Source organism: Leucoraja erinacea, chromosome 15 (genome assembly GCF_028641065.1).
Source record: "Leucoraja erinacea ecotype New England chromosome 15, Leri_hhj_1, whole genome shotgun sequence".
In the NCBI taxonomy this organism is placed as follows: domain Eukaryota; kingdom Metazoa; phylum Chordata; class Chondrichthyes; order Rajiformes; family Rajidae; genus Leucoraja; species Leucoraja erinaceus.
In genome coordinates this window covers 36,986,615-36,999,140 of record NC_073391.1, presented here as the reverse complement: position 1 = coordinate 36,999,140, position 12,526 = coordinate 36,986,615, and the positions used below count along the sequence as shown (strand labels likewise).

The 12,526-nt window shown below is 41.9% G+C and overlaps 1 protein-coding gene across 2 annotated transcripts in view; it reads right to left on the bottom strand.

Moving 5' to 3' along the window:
- The window catches only part of LOC129704214 (catenin alpha-3-like), a 959,161-nt gene that overhangs the window by 30,087 nt on the left and 916,548 nt on the right, over nucleotides 1–12,526 (bottom strand). For both annotated transcript variants that reach the window (XM_055647177.1, XM_055647178.1), the window contains one exon: nucleotides 2,514–2,619. In XM_055647177.1, the coding sequence (XP_055503152.1) occupies nucleotides 2,514–2,619 (106 nt within the window). The remainder of the gene's footprint in view (nucleotides 1–2,513; nucleotides 2,620–12,526) is intronic.

Here is a 12,526-nt window from a genome sequence, read left to right as displayed (position 1 = left end):
GTAACCAAGGTGGCTCATTGAGCTCCTCCCCTTTATTTGTATTTAGCTTATATCTATCTAAACCCTTCCCATCCCTATATCTGTCCAAATGTTCCATGGTTTGGGAACAGCTCCATCCAAAACCGCAAGAAATTGCAGAGAATTGTGGAGGTAGCCCAGACCATGACACAAACCAACCTCCTTTCCATTGAATCATCCCCACTTAACGCTGCCTTGGCAAGGACACTCGCATAATCAAGGACCAGTCTCCTCTGGTCACTCCCTTTATTTCCCTCTCCCATTAAACAAGAGATACATAAGTTTAAAAACGCATATCTGCAGATTCAGGAACAGTTTCTTTCCAGTTGTTATCACGTAACTGAACAGTTCTCTCACCAGCTAGAGAGTGGCTTTAATTTCCCATCTACCTCATTAGAGACCTATGATCTATCTTTAATCGGACTTTATAGGACTTTATCTTACATTAAATCTTACATGTACTACTACAGTAGTAGACTGTGGAAGGGTTGATTATAATAATGTGTAATCTTTTCTTTGGATAGCAGGCAACAAAAGTTGTTTAAAAGCTGTTATTGTATCCGCTTCTATAGCTTCTTCTGGCAACTCATTCCAGATATGGACTACCCTGTGATTGAAAAGTAAGTGAAAAATAATGGGGTTAATATAGATGGATGAAAGAGAAGCATTGGAGCAGCTGAGCATATTTGGAAGGAATAGGGTTAATATTGAGACAGTGTTGGATGATGAAATCAAACACAACCAAATCAATAGTCCACAGTATTAACAGACAAAGGTCTTTTACTTCAGAGGTAAATGAATCCCTGGTCCAAATAGGAAAATGACAGCAGAGATAAGAAGGTTTAGAGATAAAATTAACTGCATTTATTAAAAAATAACTATTTGAGGAAGTAACTGATTTTGAAGGCAGTATCTACTAATCGAGTTCAAAGGGATGAATCTGTACAGAAAATAAATCTATATTAAATGTTACAATTCAATCGGTTTAAATTTCGCTTAGTGTAGAGCAAAGATACTAGAGGAGCAAGATAGATCACTCCTAAAAAATCCAATGGACTGACGTGAGGTAAGCAACGGAACGTCACTTCCGCCATTTTGGGAATAAGACCCCGACCTCTGTTAAGCCTCTCGCAGTTTAATCCACGTCAGTCCATTGGATTTTGCAGGAGTTTATCTTGGTCTATCTTAGCCTTCTATGATAGACCATTATGATCTTTGTTTATAATAAATAAGGTGCTTCTTTTTTTTTTATTAAAAAGGGAAATTCCGTATAAAATGAGTGACAATGCGCAATGAAAGGTTCTCTGGGCCATAAACATTCTATGATCTTTGGTTTAATCGGTGTTGTGGAGGAACGGTATGTGTGTGTTTCTGTGTGTGTGAGGCAAGATAGAGGTAATAGTCTGAAGAAAGGTTTCAGCCCGAAACGTTGCCTATTTTCTTCGCTCCATAGATGCTGCTGCACCCGCTGAGTTTCTCCAGCACTTTTGTCTACCTAATAGATTTCAAAGTTCTCTCATGGATCAGAAGCAACTTTTATTTAAGCAACTCATGATGTACATAAGCCATAAAGGCAATTATATTTGCCTTTATTTATTTTGCCTATAAGATATAAGGAACATTAGCCTCTGGTATCTTTGGTGTAGAGATACAGAGCGGTCCTTCGGCCCACCGAGTCCACACCGACCAATGATCACCTCGTACATTAACACTATCCTACACACACAAGGGACAAATTACAATTTTACTAAGCCAATTAGCCTACAAACCCCCACATCTTAGAAGTTTTGGAGGAAACCCATGCGGTCATAGTAAGGTCGTAGATAAATGCCTTACAAACAGCATCCGTAATCGGGATTGAACGCGGAACTCTGCCTCTGCAAGCACTGTAAGACAGCAACTTTACCGCTACGCCACCGGACAAAATCATGAGAGGAATAGATCGGGTAGATGCACAGAGTCTCTGCCCAGAGTAGGGGGATCGCGATGCAGAGGACATAAATTTAAGTTGAGGGGGGAAAGAGTTAACAGGAACCTGTGGGGGAAACTTTTTCATGCAAAGGGTGGTGAGTGTATGGAACGAGCTTCCGGAAGAGGTAGTTGAGGCAGGTATTATCGCAATGTTTAAGAAACATTTACACAGGTGAATTCTTAGGGCGGGTTTATAGGGATATGGGCCAAATGCAGGCAGGTGGGACTAGTGTAGATGGGACATGTTGGCCGATGCGGGCAAGTTGGGCCAAATGGCCTGTTTCCACACTGTAAGACTCTATGACTAATTGTAGCAATTCAAGTAGAAGTCCTTTTACCTTCTCACTGGGTACTAGAGATGGGTCAATAATGCTTTGTCTTAATGTCTAAACCCACACAAAGTGAATGATAAAAAGAGTAGATTGCAACAGCAGGTCATCAGCTGAGAATCTGCAACAGTACAATGACTTTGCTCGAGAGAGAGAGAGTGTGGGGATCATCTGGAAGTGATAAAGAATGCCTACCTGGTTTGCGATCTGGCGCACCAATGCATCCATCCTGTTGCCAGAATCGGAAATTGTTTTGGCCGCATTGATGACATCGGATGTATTTTTCAGGGGGCCTCTTCCTCTGTGAGTGGAAAGAAAAGCAATAATTTCTGAACACCTGAAGCATTTAGAGCTAAGAGTCCAAATGAAGACATTAAATGGAAGACATTTAAAGACTGCATGGATGAACTACAAAAATTGTTCATCCCAGTTTGGCAAAAGAATAAATCAGGGAAGGTAGTACATCCATGGATAACAAGGGAAATCAGGGATAGTATCAAAGCGAAGGATGATGCGTACAAATTAGCCAGAAAAAGCAGCATACCGGAGGACTGGGAGAAATTCAAAGACCAGCAGAGGAGGACAAAGGGCTTAATTAGGAAAGGAAAAATAGAATATGAAAGAAAACTGGCAGGGAACATAAAAACTGACTGCAAAAGTTTTTATAGATATGTGAAAAGAAAGAGATTAGTTAAAACAAATGTAGGTCCCTTGCAGTCAGAAACAGGGGAGTTGATCATGGGGAACAAGGATATGGCGGACCAATTGAATAACTACTTTGGTTCCGTCTTCACTAAGGAAGACATAAATAATTTGCCGGAAATAGCAGGGGACCGCGAGTCAAAGGAGTTGGAGGAATTGAGTGAAATCCAGGTTAGCCGGGAAGTGGTGTTGGGTAAATTGAATGGATTAAAGGCCGATAAATCCCCAGGGCCAGATAGGCTGCATCCCAGAGTACTTAAGGAAGTAGCCCCAGAAATAGTGGATGCATTAGTAATAATCTTTCAAAACTCTTTAGATTCTGGAGTAGTTCCTGAAGATTGGCGGGTAGCAAACGTAACCCCACTTTTTAAGAAGGGAGGGAGAGAGAAAATGGGGAATTACAGACCAGTTAGTCTAACATCGGTAGTGGGGAAACTGCTAGAGCCAGTTATTAAAGATGGGATAGCAGCACATTTGGAAAGTGGTGAAATCATTGGACAAAGTCAGCATGGATTTACGAAAGGTAAATCATGTCTGACGAATCTTATAGAATTTTTCGAGGATGTAACTAGTAGCGTGGATAGGGGAGAACCAGTGGATGTGGTGTATCTGGACTTCCAGAAGGCTTTCGACAAGGTCCCACATAAGAAATTAGTATACAAACTTAAAGCACAAGGCATTGGGGGTTCAGTATTGATGTGGATAGAGAACTGGCTGGCAAACAGGAAGCAAAGAGTAGGAGTAAACGGGTCCTTTTCACAATGGCAGGCAGTGACTAGTGGGGTACCCCAAGGCTCAGTACTGGGACCCCAGCTATTTACAATATATATTAATGATCTGGATGAGGGAATTGAAGGCAATATCTCCAAGTTTGCGGATGACACTAAGCTGGGGGGCAGTGTTAGCTGTGAGGAGGATGCTAGGAGACTGCAGGGTGACTTGGATAGGCTGGGTGAGTGGGCAAATGTTTGGCAGATGCAGTATAATGTGGATAAATGTGAGGTTATCCATTTTGGTGGCAAAAATAGGAAAGCAGACTATTATCTAAATGGTGGCCGATTGGGAAAGGGGGAGATGCAGCGAGACCTGGGTGTCATGGTACACCAGTCATTGAAGGTAGGCATGCAGGTGCAGCAGGCAGTAAAGAAAGCGAATGGTATGTTAGCTTTCATTGCAAAAGGATTTGAGTATAGGAGCAGAGAGGTTCTACTGCAGTTGTACAGGGTCTTGGTGAGACCACACCTGGAGTATTGCGTACAGTTTTGGTCTCCAAATCTGAGGAAGGACATTATTGCCATAGAGGGAGTGCAGAGACGGTTCACCAGACTGATTCCTGGGATGTCAGGACTGTCTTATGAAGAAAGACTGGATAGACTTGGTTTATACTCTCTAGAATTTAGAAGATTGAGAGGGGATCTTATAGAAACTTACAAAATTCTTAAGGGGTTGGACAGGCTGGATGCAGGAAGATTGTTCCCGATGTTAGGGAAGTCCAGGACAAGGGGTCACAGCTTAAGGATAAAGGGGAAATCCTTTAAAACCGAGATGAGAAGAACTTTTTTCACGCAGAGAGTGGTGAATCTCTGGAACTCTCTGCCACAGAGGGTAGTTGAGGCCAGTTCATTGGCTATATTTAAGAGGGAGTTAGATGTGGCCCTTGTGGCTAAGGGGGATCAGGGGGTATGGAGAGAAGGCAGGTACGGGATACTGAGTTGGATGATCAGCCATGATCATATTGAATGGCGGTGCAGGCTCGAAGGGCCGAATGGCCTACTCCTGCACCTAATTTCTATGTTTCTATGTTTCTAAGAGTGCCGACCTCAGCACGTCAACTCTCTAATTTCCTTCCGCATTCTTCTCCACCCTCTAAGTTATTCCAGCAGTTTGCTTCATGCTCAAGATCCCAGCAGCTGCAGTCTCTTGTGTCACACAATTAAATAGTTGTTTGCTTAATGGTACAAAGGTCTAGGGGTCTGTGGTCCCTGTTCTGGCACAAGCACGAATACACTTGGAAAATATCCCAAACCTTCATAATAACCTTGAGGGTAGATGGTAATAATAGAGCTCATCCTTCCAACACTCTTCGGCTTTCCAACACTCCAGGTCGGCTCTTCGTGGCATTATTTCTCACAGAAAGAAAGAGAGACTCGAACATCACCAGTTTGAATCATTCCTGCTCCTTTTTATACCACTGTTAAGTTGGGGCCCCTTCGAGACATTCAGTTGGACCATGTCACTATTCAATGAGTGCAGTTCCCTGTATTCTGGTGAATATTCCTACAGCCAAAATTGCTCAAATATTATCCATTCATTATCAGGAAACTATTCGTTAGGGGCTACATGTACGCACATTGAAAACCACAGTACTAATTTATTTTGTAGAAATATTGCTTTGGGCCATCTTAAGCTTGTGAAGGGCATTAAATGAATGCAAGGCTCTCTGCTTTGCTGTAGCGCACACAATCACTGTGGCACTATTCTTGATAGGGCAGGTGATGCATTACTTCATAATGAATGAAGCGTTGTACAAGTTCCTCCAGCACTTTGTGTTTTCCTCAAGATTCCAGTATCTTCAGTTCCCTGTCCCTCAGTGTTGTATGATGTAGCAGATTATGTTTCTAAGACTTTAGAGTCGTGCAGCTTTTAAGGAAAGGGGGAACTTTCCAATGATTGTAAAGTTCAAGAATGGCTTGGATGTGTTGGAGGTTTGGTGATTTTAGAGCTGGATAAGGTGATAGTCAGGGGGCATTTGAACACTGGTGGCCAGCTCAGCTTCCGCCCTTGCTCTGGGACTGTCCGTTTAGTACCTGGGCTCACCCGACTCCATACTCCCACCACAACGTGGTGGAGGCCTTCTCAAGGTGCCACGGGACAGGCCTTCCCAAGGTGCCTTGCGGAGAGGCCTTGCCAGCCACCGTGCCCACCCAGAAGGCTCTTCAGTCAGCGGGACCTGACCCACAGGCTCGCAGATAACCGGGAACCAGCCCGAAGGCTTATCGGATGGCGTAACCGGGAGGTTGCTGCAGATTCCGGGTGCTAGGAGTGAGCCGGTAGGATGGTGAACTGGGCTAATGCCTCAAGCGCCTTCAAGGTAGGCTGCAGGAGGTGCCCCCGGGACACAAAGATTGGTGTGCAAGGTGAGGGACGTTGGTTCGCGGTAATTGCGCCAGTACATCGAGCGCGCGGGCCGACCGGGCTTTGGACTTTGAATAATGCCGCAAAAAATGGCAGCGCACACATGTGTAATATATGCAAATAGAATTTCACTGTACAGTTGCATACAGTATGTGACCCACTTCACTATCTGTACCACCAGCCAGCCCTCGAGAAGTTCAACATCCCATTGCACCACTCCTATAGTTTCCACACATCTGGTCAGACACCTCCATGGAATATTGCCTCTCTAAACAAGGCTTCTGGACTGAACTTCTGCCAAGTCTCTATGGAAAGTGCTACATGCTGTACAGGGCTGTTGAACTTGAGGGCCAATCAAGTCGCCGATCAAAGCTATGGGAAATAAGATCAAAATCGAAGAAAAAACATGTTCGAAAAAGAAGCATTAAACAAAACTAAAAAAGGTCAGAGGAAAACTGGGGCAGGATTATTAGAGCTAACATTGCACGGGTTGGGAGTCATTTTGCAAAATTATTTTGTCAATAAGTCTATGTAAAGAAAATGGTAAAAATGAGCCAAGTAGTATGGGACAAATAAACTAAACTTGCCAAGTGAAGCTCAATACATGGTTATCCCAAGAGAAATGGGTATATGTGGATTAAAGAAGCTAAAATCACATTAGCACAATATAGAGAAAGTTGAAAGTACCATGAAAAATGGTGGGGGGAGATTAGGGGGAACAAGGTCAAGGAAATGGAAAATTAGAAGTTGAAAATGTGTCAGATGAATTCACACAATTATGAGCAGTTAGTAGACTCCATCTTCTTCAACTCCTGCCTCACAGGGCCTGGGACATGGATTAGATCCTGAAGTCAGATGCTGTCTGTGTGGAGCTAGCACGTTCTCCCTGTGACCACGTGGGTTTCCTCCGGGTGCTCTGGTTTCCTCCCTCATTCCAAATACGTGCAGGTTTGTAAGCTAATAGGCCTCGTATGTTGCTTCTATGGTGTATAGGTAGTTTGAATGGGTGGGTCGATGGTCAGTATGGCCTCGGGGGGGCCAAAGGGCCTTTTTCATGCGGTAGGTTTCACTCAATCTATTGCAGAGAGCTGGGGGTGGCGACACCTACTGAATACACACGTGTCCCTTCACCTGCTCTCTCCCTCACTTCCTATTCTGGTGCACAACGACATAATATTGCACAATCTGTACTCTGTCATTTTTAACTAGACCATCACGATCAAATTTATAAACAGTAAGTCTTTGCACCATAGGTGATAAATGAGGCATCCTGAATGGAAAGTTTCACACTGGGCTCCAATCTGTTATTGGCTGATCCCCATTTGTTTTTCCACCTGACTTATTTATTACAACACAGAGGGATACCATTCAGCCTCTGAGTCTATGCCAGCTACCAACAAAACAAATCCATCAGTTATACTCCCCTCTCCTTATTTCCCAGTAGTCCCTCATCTTATTCTCCCTCTCAACAATTCCCAAGTAAGTTTTTTGTCAATTCCCTAACTAAAGAGTCAATTTCAGTGGCCACTTGAATCTTCCAGCACATATTTGGGATAAGGGAGGAAGCCAGAGTACTCGGCTGAAACCCACAGGGTCATGTGTGGGAAGGAACTGCAGATGCTAGTTTAAATCAAAGATAGACACAAAAAGCTCAGAAGAAGCGCCTCAACCCGAAATGTCATTTATTCTTTTTCTCCAGAGATGCTGTCTGACCTGCTGAGTTCCTCCAGCTTTTTGTGTCTACGTACAGTGTCATGGCAGGAACATGCAAACTCCACACAGAGAGAACCCAAGATACAAACAAAAAACAGGTTCCTGGAGCTATAATCGCTGGGTCACTGTGCTGCCCCTTCATTTCCTTCACATACTTTTATCATTTGGAGCTTCAGATTAGATTTTTTTTAGCAATGAATCAAAATTGTTATACATACTTTTCAATTCTATTTCAGAAATTCATTACAAGTAATCAAAGGACTATGATGGTCCTTTCTGATTAGCGGTAGAGAAAGCTCCATTGAATGTGTGAACAGATACAGTTAGAATGGAAAAATATATGACCGAAATCCTGAAGTCTAGTGGTAATGAGATACATTGGAAAGATAATCTAACCATCATGGAAGGTTAAATTGATAAAACAAGGCGGTTGGTCTTAAATTCATCCCGTCAGAGGTCAACAGTTTTGATCTGACAATACAACTGGCTTATGCAAAAATTCATAAATGCATGGAAATGTAATACATAAATTGGTCAGGTCTGAAATTAGCAGCTCACTCAAGACCTGGGCTTGCACTTTGCTCCCTTGAGCTTGTTAAAGAATCATATGGTCTATCATTGGATTTACTGACTGAATATGTGCAAACATCAAACCCCAGCCCTGGGAATAATGGACAGCTTTAGTTTAACACTAGCTTCTTTCCAAATAGAGAGGATCGCTCAACACATTGCGGTGGTTCAAGCTATAACTAAATGCTAATGTATATGGATACTTGTACTGAACTGTATACACTGAATAAACTGAATTTCACTCTAGCTCGGTACATGTGACAAATAAGTACCATACCTGAAGAGATTTTTGTCGGTGTTTTATCTTTGTAAAATCCTAAAGGGGTAGACATTAAAAGCATGGGTCTAACATTGCACACAGACATTGAATCACATGGAACTGCAGATGCTGGAATTTTAAGCAAAAACAGGAGTGCTGGAGTAACTCGGCAGGTCAGACAGCATCTGCGGAGGGAATGGATAGCTGACATTTTGGGTGCGGACCATGTTTTGAGCGTGTTTTGCTCAAGAAATGCAGAAAGAATTTATCCTAACAATAATAGTGACAAAGGTGATTCAATTGCTTTAGAAAAACTGCAAACAGCCTATTAGAAAGCCAACATAAGCTTGCAAAGCATGTTCCTTTCTCACGTGACAGTCGCTGAATGGAGACAGTTTCCGAAAATTAATGAAATATTCATCCATAGCTTTGTCAACCTTGGCCTTAGTAAGCTGGGTTTCATATTTTATTAACCTGCACTGCCCTTTATAATTTTGGCTATTTTTAATACAGCACATCAAAGCAAAGCATTTTTTTTGTCTTGAAAGATTTGTGGCACGTTCTTGCCTCAACTTTCCTGAAGTAGGAAGAACTTTACTTATTTAACACCACATCATACTGCAAGGTCATCAAAAATACTTTGCCAATAGGCAAAGTGTATTTATTGTAATGCAGCAAATATAGAAGCTGGTTTGCAGGAAAATAAAATCCCATTAACGGCAATGAGATGATGGCCAGATATTGTGGATAATGGTTAAAGATGACTATTGGTTTTGGCACAAGGAGATCTCACCAAATTTTCCCCATGGGATCTTTTGCAGGTCTCACACAAAAGTTTTTATCCCTACATTCAAAAGATCGTAAGTGATCGGAACAGAATAAGGCCATTCGGCCCATTCGGTTTACTCTGCCATTCAATCATGGCTGATCTATCTCTCCCTCCTAACCCCATTCTCCTGCCTTCTCCCCATAACCCCTGACATCCGTACTAATCTTAATGCACATTCTCTGCATTCTATCTTTAAATCAAAGCCGCAGGATGGAGATGTCTTCTTTAACACTGTTGCTTATTAAAACAGACCTTCATTCAAGGTTGGCTCAAGAGTAACTCGGGAGACGAACTTGGAACATCGCAGAAATGACAAGTAAACGGCAAACTTGTCATACACGTGGGAACTCGGTTCAACTCTTGATCATACACTTGGAATCCCGTACACAACCACGAGTCTTTCACGCGGGGTACCTCGTGGGTCAGCTCGCACCGTGAGACAGGGCTACTAAGATTTTCAGCTTCTATTGCTTACTCATATCATAACTGAACTTCAATCTGCAGCTGTCCAGCAATGACGAAATGTGCTTTCAAAGTGTCTGCTATAGTCAAAGTAGTACTAAAGCAAAGCAGGTATGAGGTGTTTCAGGTTTATTGTAGGGAATAACCACATCAGCCTGATCGGTGCTACAATGGAACAACTAAGACCACTGCACAGAAAGGCTAAGAATATAAAGCAAAAATATAAAGGCACAGAACAAATGAAAATTCCAAACAGCATCTACAGTTGTAAAACACCCATTTTGTCATCACCAGTTTCATATTCAACAAATAATTACTAATACTGCATTAATTTATCTCTGAAAATGAGCTCATCTTTAAAATCTGGAGCTACATTTTATGATGAAACTTTTTTTGTTGCATTTATCTATTCCTTCCCCTTGGCCAGAATAGATTCAAATGACTGTTACTTACATCTTGAATAAAGGCTGTGCATTTGTGATGACCACACAGTAAAACAAATGGACAATCTGTGATGTGGATTTCGAGTATTATGGAGATCAATGTTTCCTGCTCCATTGAAGTTATTGCATAATGTCAGATTCTCCTTTATTGCATCTAACTAGCCCCAGGATATTCCTTTCTCTCAGGAACTGCAATGCCAGCAAGCTGTCATTATTATGGGTAATTCGGTTGTTGCTCATTAGACTTGGATGATGGAGTCACCTTTGGTCCATTTGAGTTTTGTCTTTCATGCGTTGCCGTTCCTTCAGTTTCCACATCTAAGTGAGTTTAATAGCACAGCTACAAGATATGGACTTTGATCACCTTTTATCTCCAGAAATTCTTTAAGGATTCAATCTTAAAACTGCCAGGAGTTTAAAGCTAGAGCCTGATAGCCAAGGAAACTCATGGGGGTGGTCAAGATCTGTGACTGCACTCACTGATCAGGATAGACATGTGCACGTGTTCTTTCACTCTTGAGAAAAAAAACCTGGTTACCGAAGTGAGACTCATCAGCTACCAGGAGTGGGAGATAAAAACAGAAAATGCTGAAAATATTCAGAGTCAGATAGCATCTGTAGACAGATAAATAGTCAATGTTACAGATCCAGGTCTATCAGAATTGAGGAGAAGAGCAAATCGCATTTGTTTTCAGTAGAAGCAAGGTGGAAGGATGAAACATCCAAACCTATTGAGTATTCCCAGCATTTTTTATTTTAGCTTTGGATTTCTAGGATCTGCAGTATTTTTATTTTCGGCCAACTGCAGGATGCTGCAGGTTAGTCCAAACGAAGTATCCACCTCTTAATGTTTTAGACATCACTGTGGGAAATGGTAGTGTATCCAGTTTAGATATCTATCTCCCTGACTTTCAGTATGATGTTTCATACAGGAATTGTCTAAACTGTAGCAAATTGAAAGTTAATCATTATTCATTCATTTTTTCAGTAAAGTACTTGCAATTTTCAACGTGCATTAATGGAGACCCATTTGAGAATTGGCTTTCATGCAAGCATTGCTGTTCTTGTAAAATTTTGACTTGGCAATTCAAGAGTGAAGGGAGTTTTATTGTCACATGTCCCAGATAGAACAATGAAATTCTTACTTGCTGCAGCACAACAGAATATGTAAACATAGTACACTGCGAACAATATGATAAACGAGAGAAAAACAAATGTCAGTGTGCCAGTTGCATCGCTGGTTTCTGCTGTTTCTTCTATACAGGTAAGCTGAGAACGACTTTTTTTGATGATTTTCTGCTATGCTGCCGGCAACACGTTGCCTCAATTCAACTCATTAGTGAGGAAAAACACGGATCAAATGAACTTCCTTTAATCTGTCTGTTATCACTGTTTATGTGCGAAATCTGATCAATGCATTTTTTTCCAGTTATTTGTAATAGTTTTAGAAATTATAATTTAATTTAAATGGGATAAGACACAGGAAAGGATCAAGGAAGACAAAATTCTGAGCTGGAGCCCTTCAAAGCACCACACGCAGTTCCAGTTGTATAAATTAAAGATCGGATAGGGGAGGGGAGTGTAGAAATTGATTTACTGAGTAACCTCGAGGGTAGAAGCAACAGGAAACATTGAACAGATTGGGCTTGGTTTTCTAAGCAAAGAGAAGTCTGAGAGGTGACCCAGTTGAGCTTGTTAATATTATAACAGGATTGAGAAAAGCAGATATAGGAAAATGATTTCCACATCCAACAAGTCCAAGGCCAGAGGAAACAGAATCAAAGCAGTCACTGGTAAATCCAGAAAAAGAGCGTTCAGGGAAAACTCCTTCACTCACGACAGCAGTTAGAATGTGATACGTTAAATGAAGCAGGGCAGAGAAGGAATGAGTGCATCATGTTTTATTCACAGGACGGGTGCATACCTTGTGCTGCTAGCACTTGTTGCCCATTCCTAAATCCTGCAATAGATTTGCAGGCCAAGGGGCCTGTTTCTGTGAGGTTTACTACACCGAGTGTAATGAAATGAGAGCAGTTTAGTTTAGTTTAACTAAGAAATACAGCGCGGAAACAGGCCCTTCGGCCCACCGACCAGC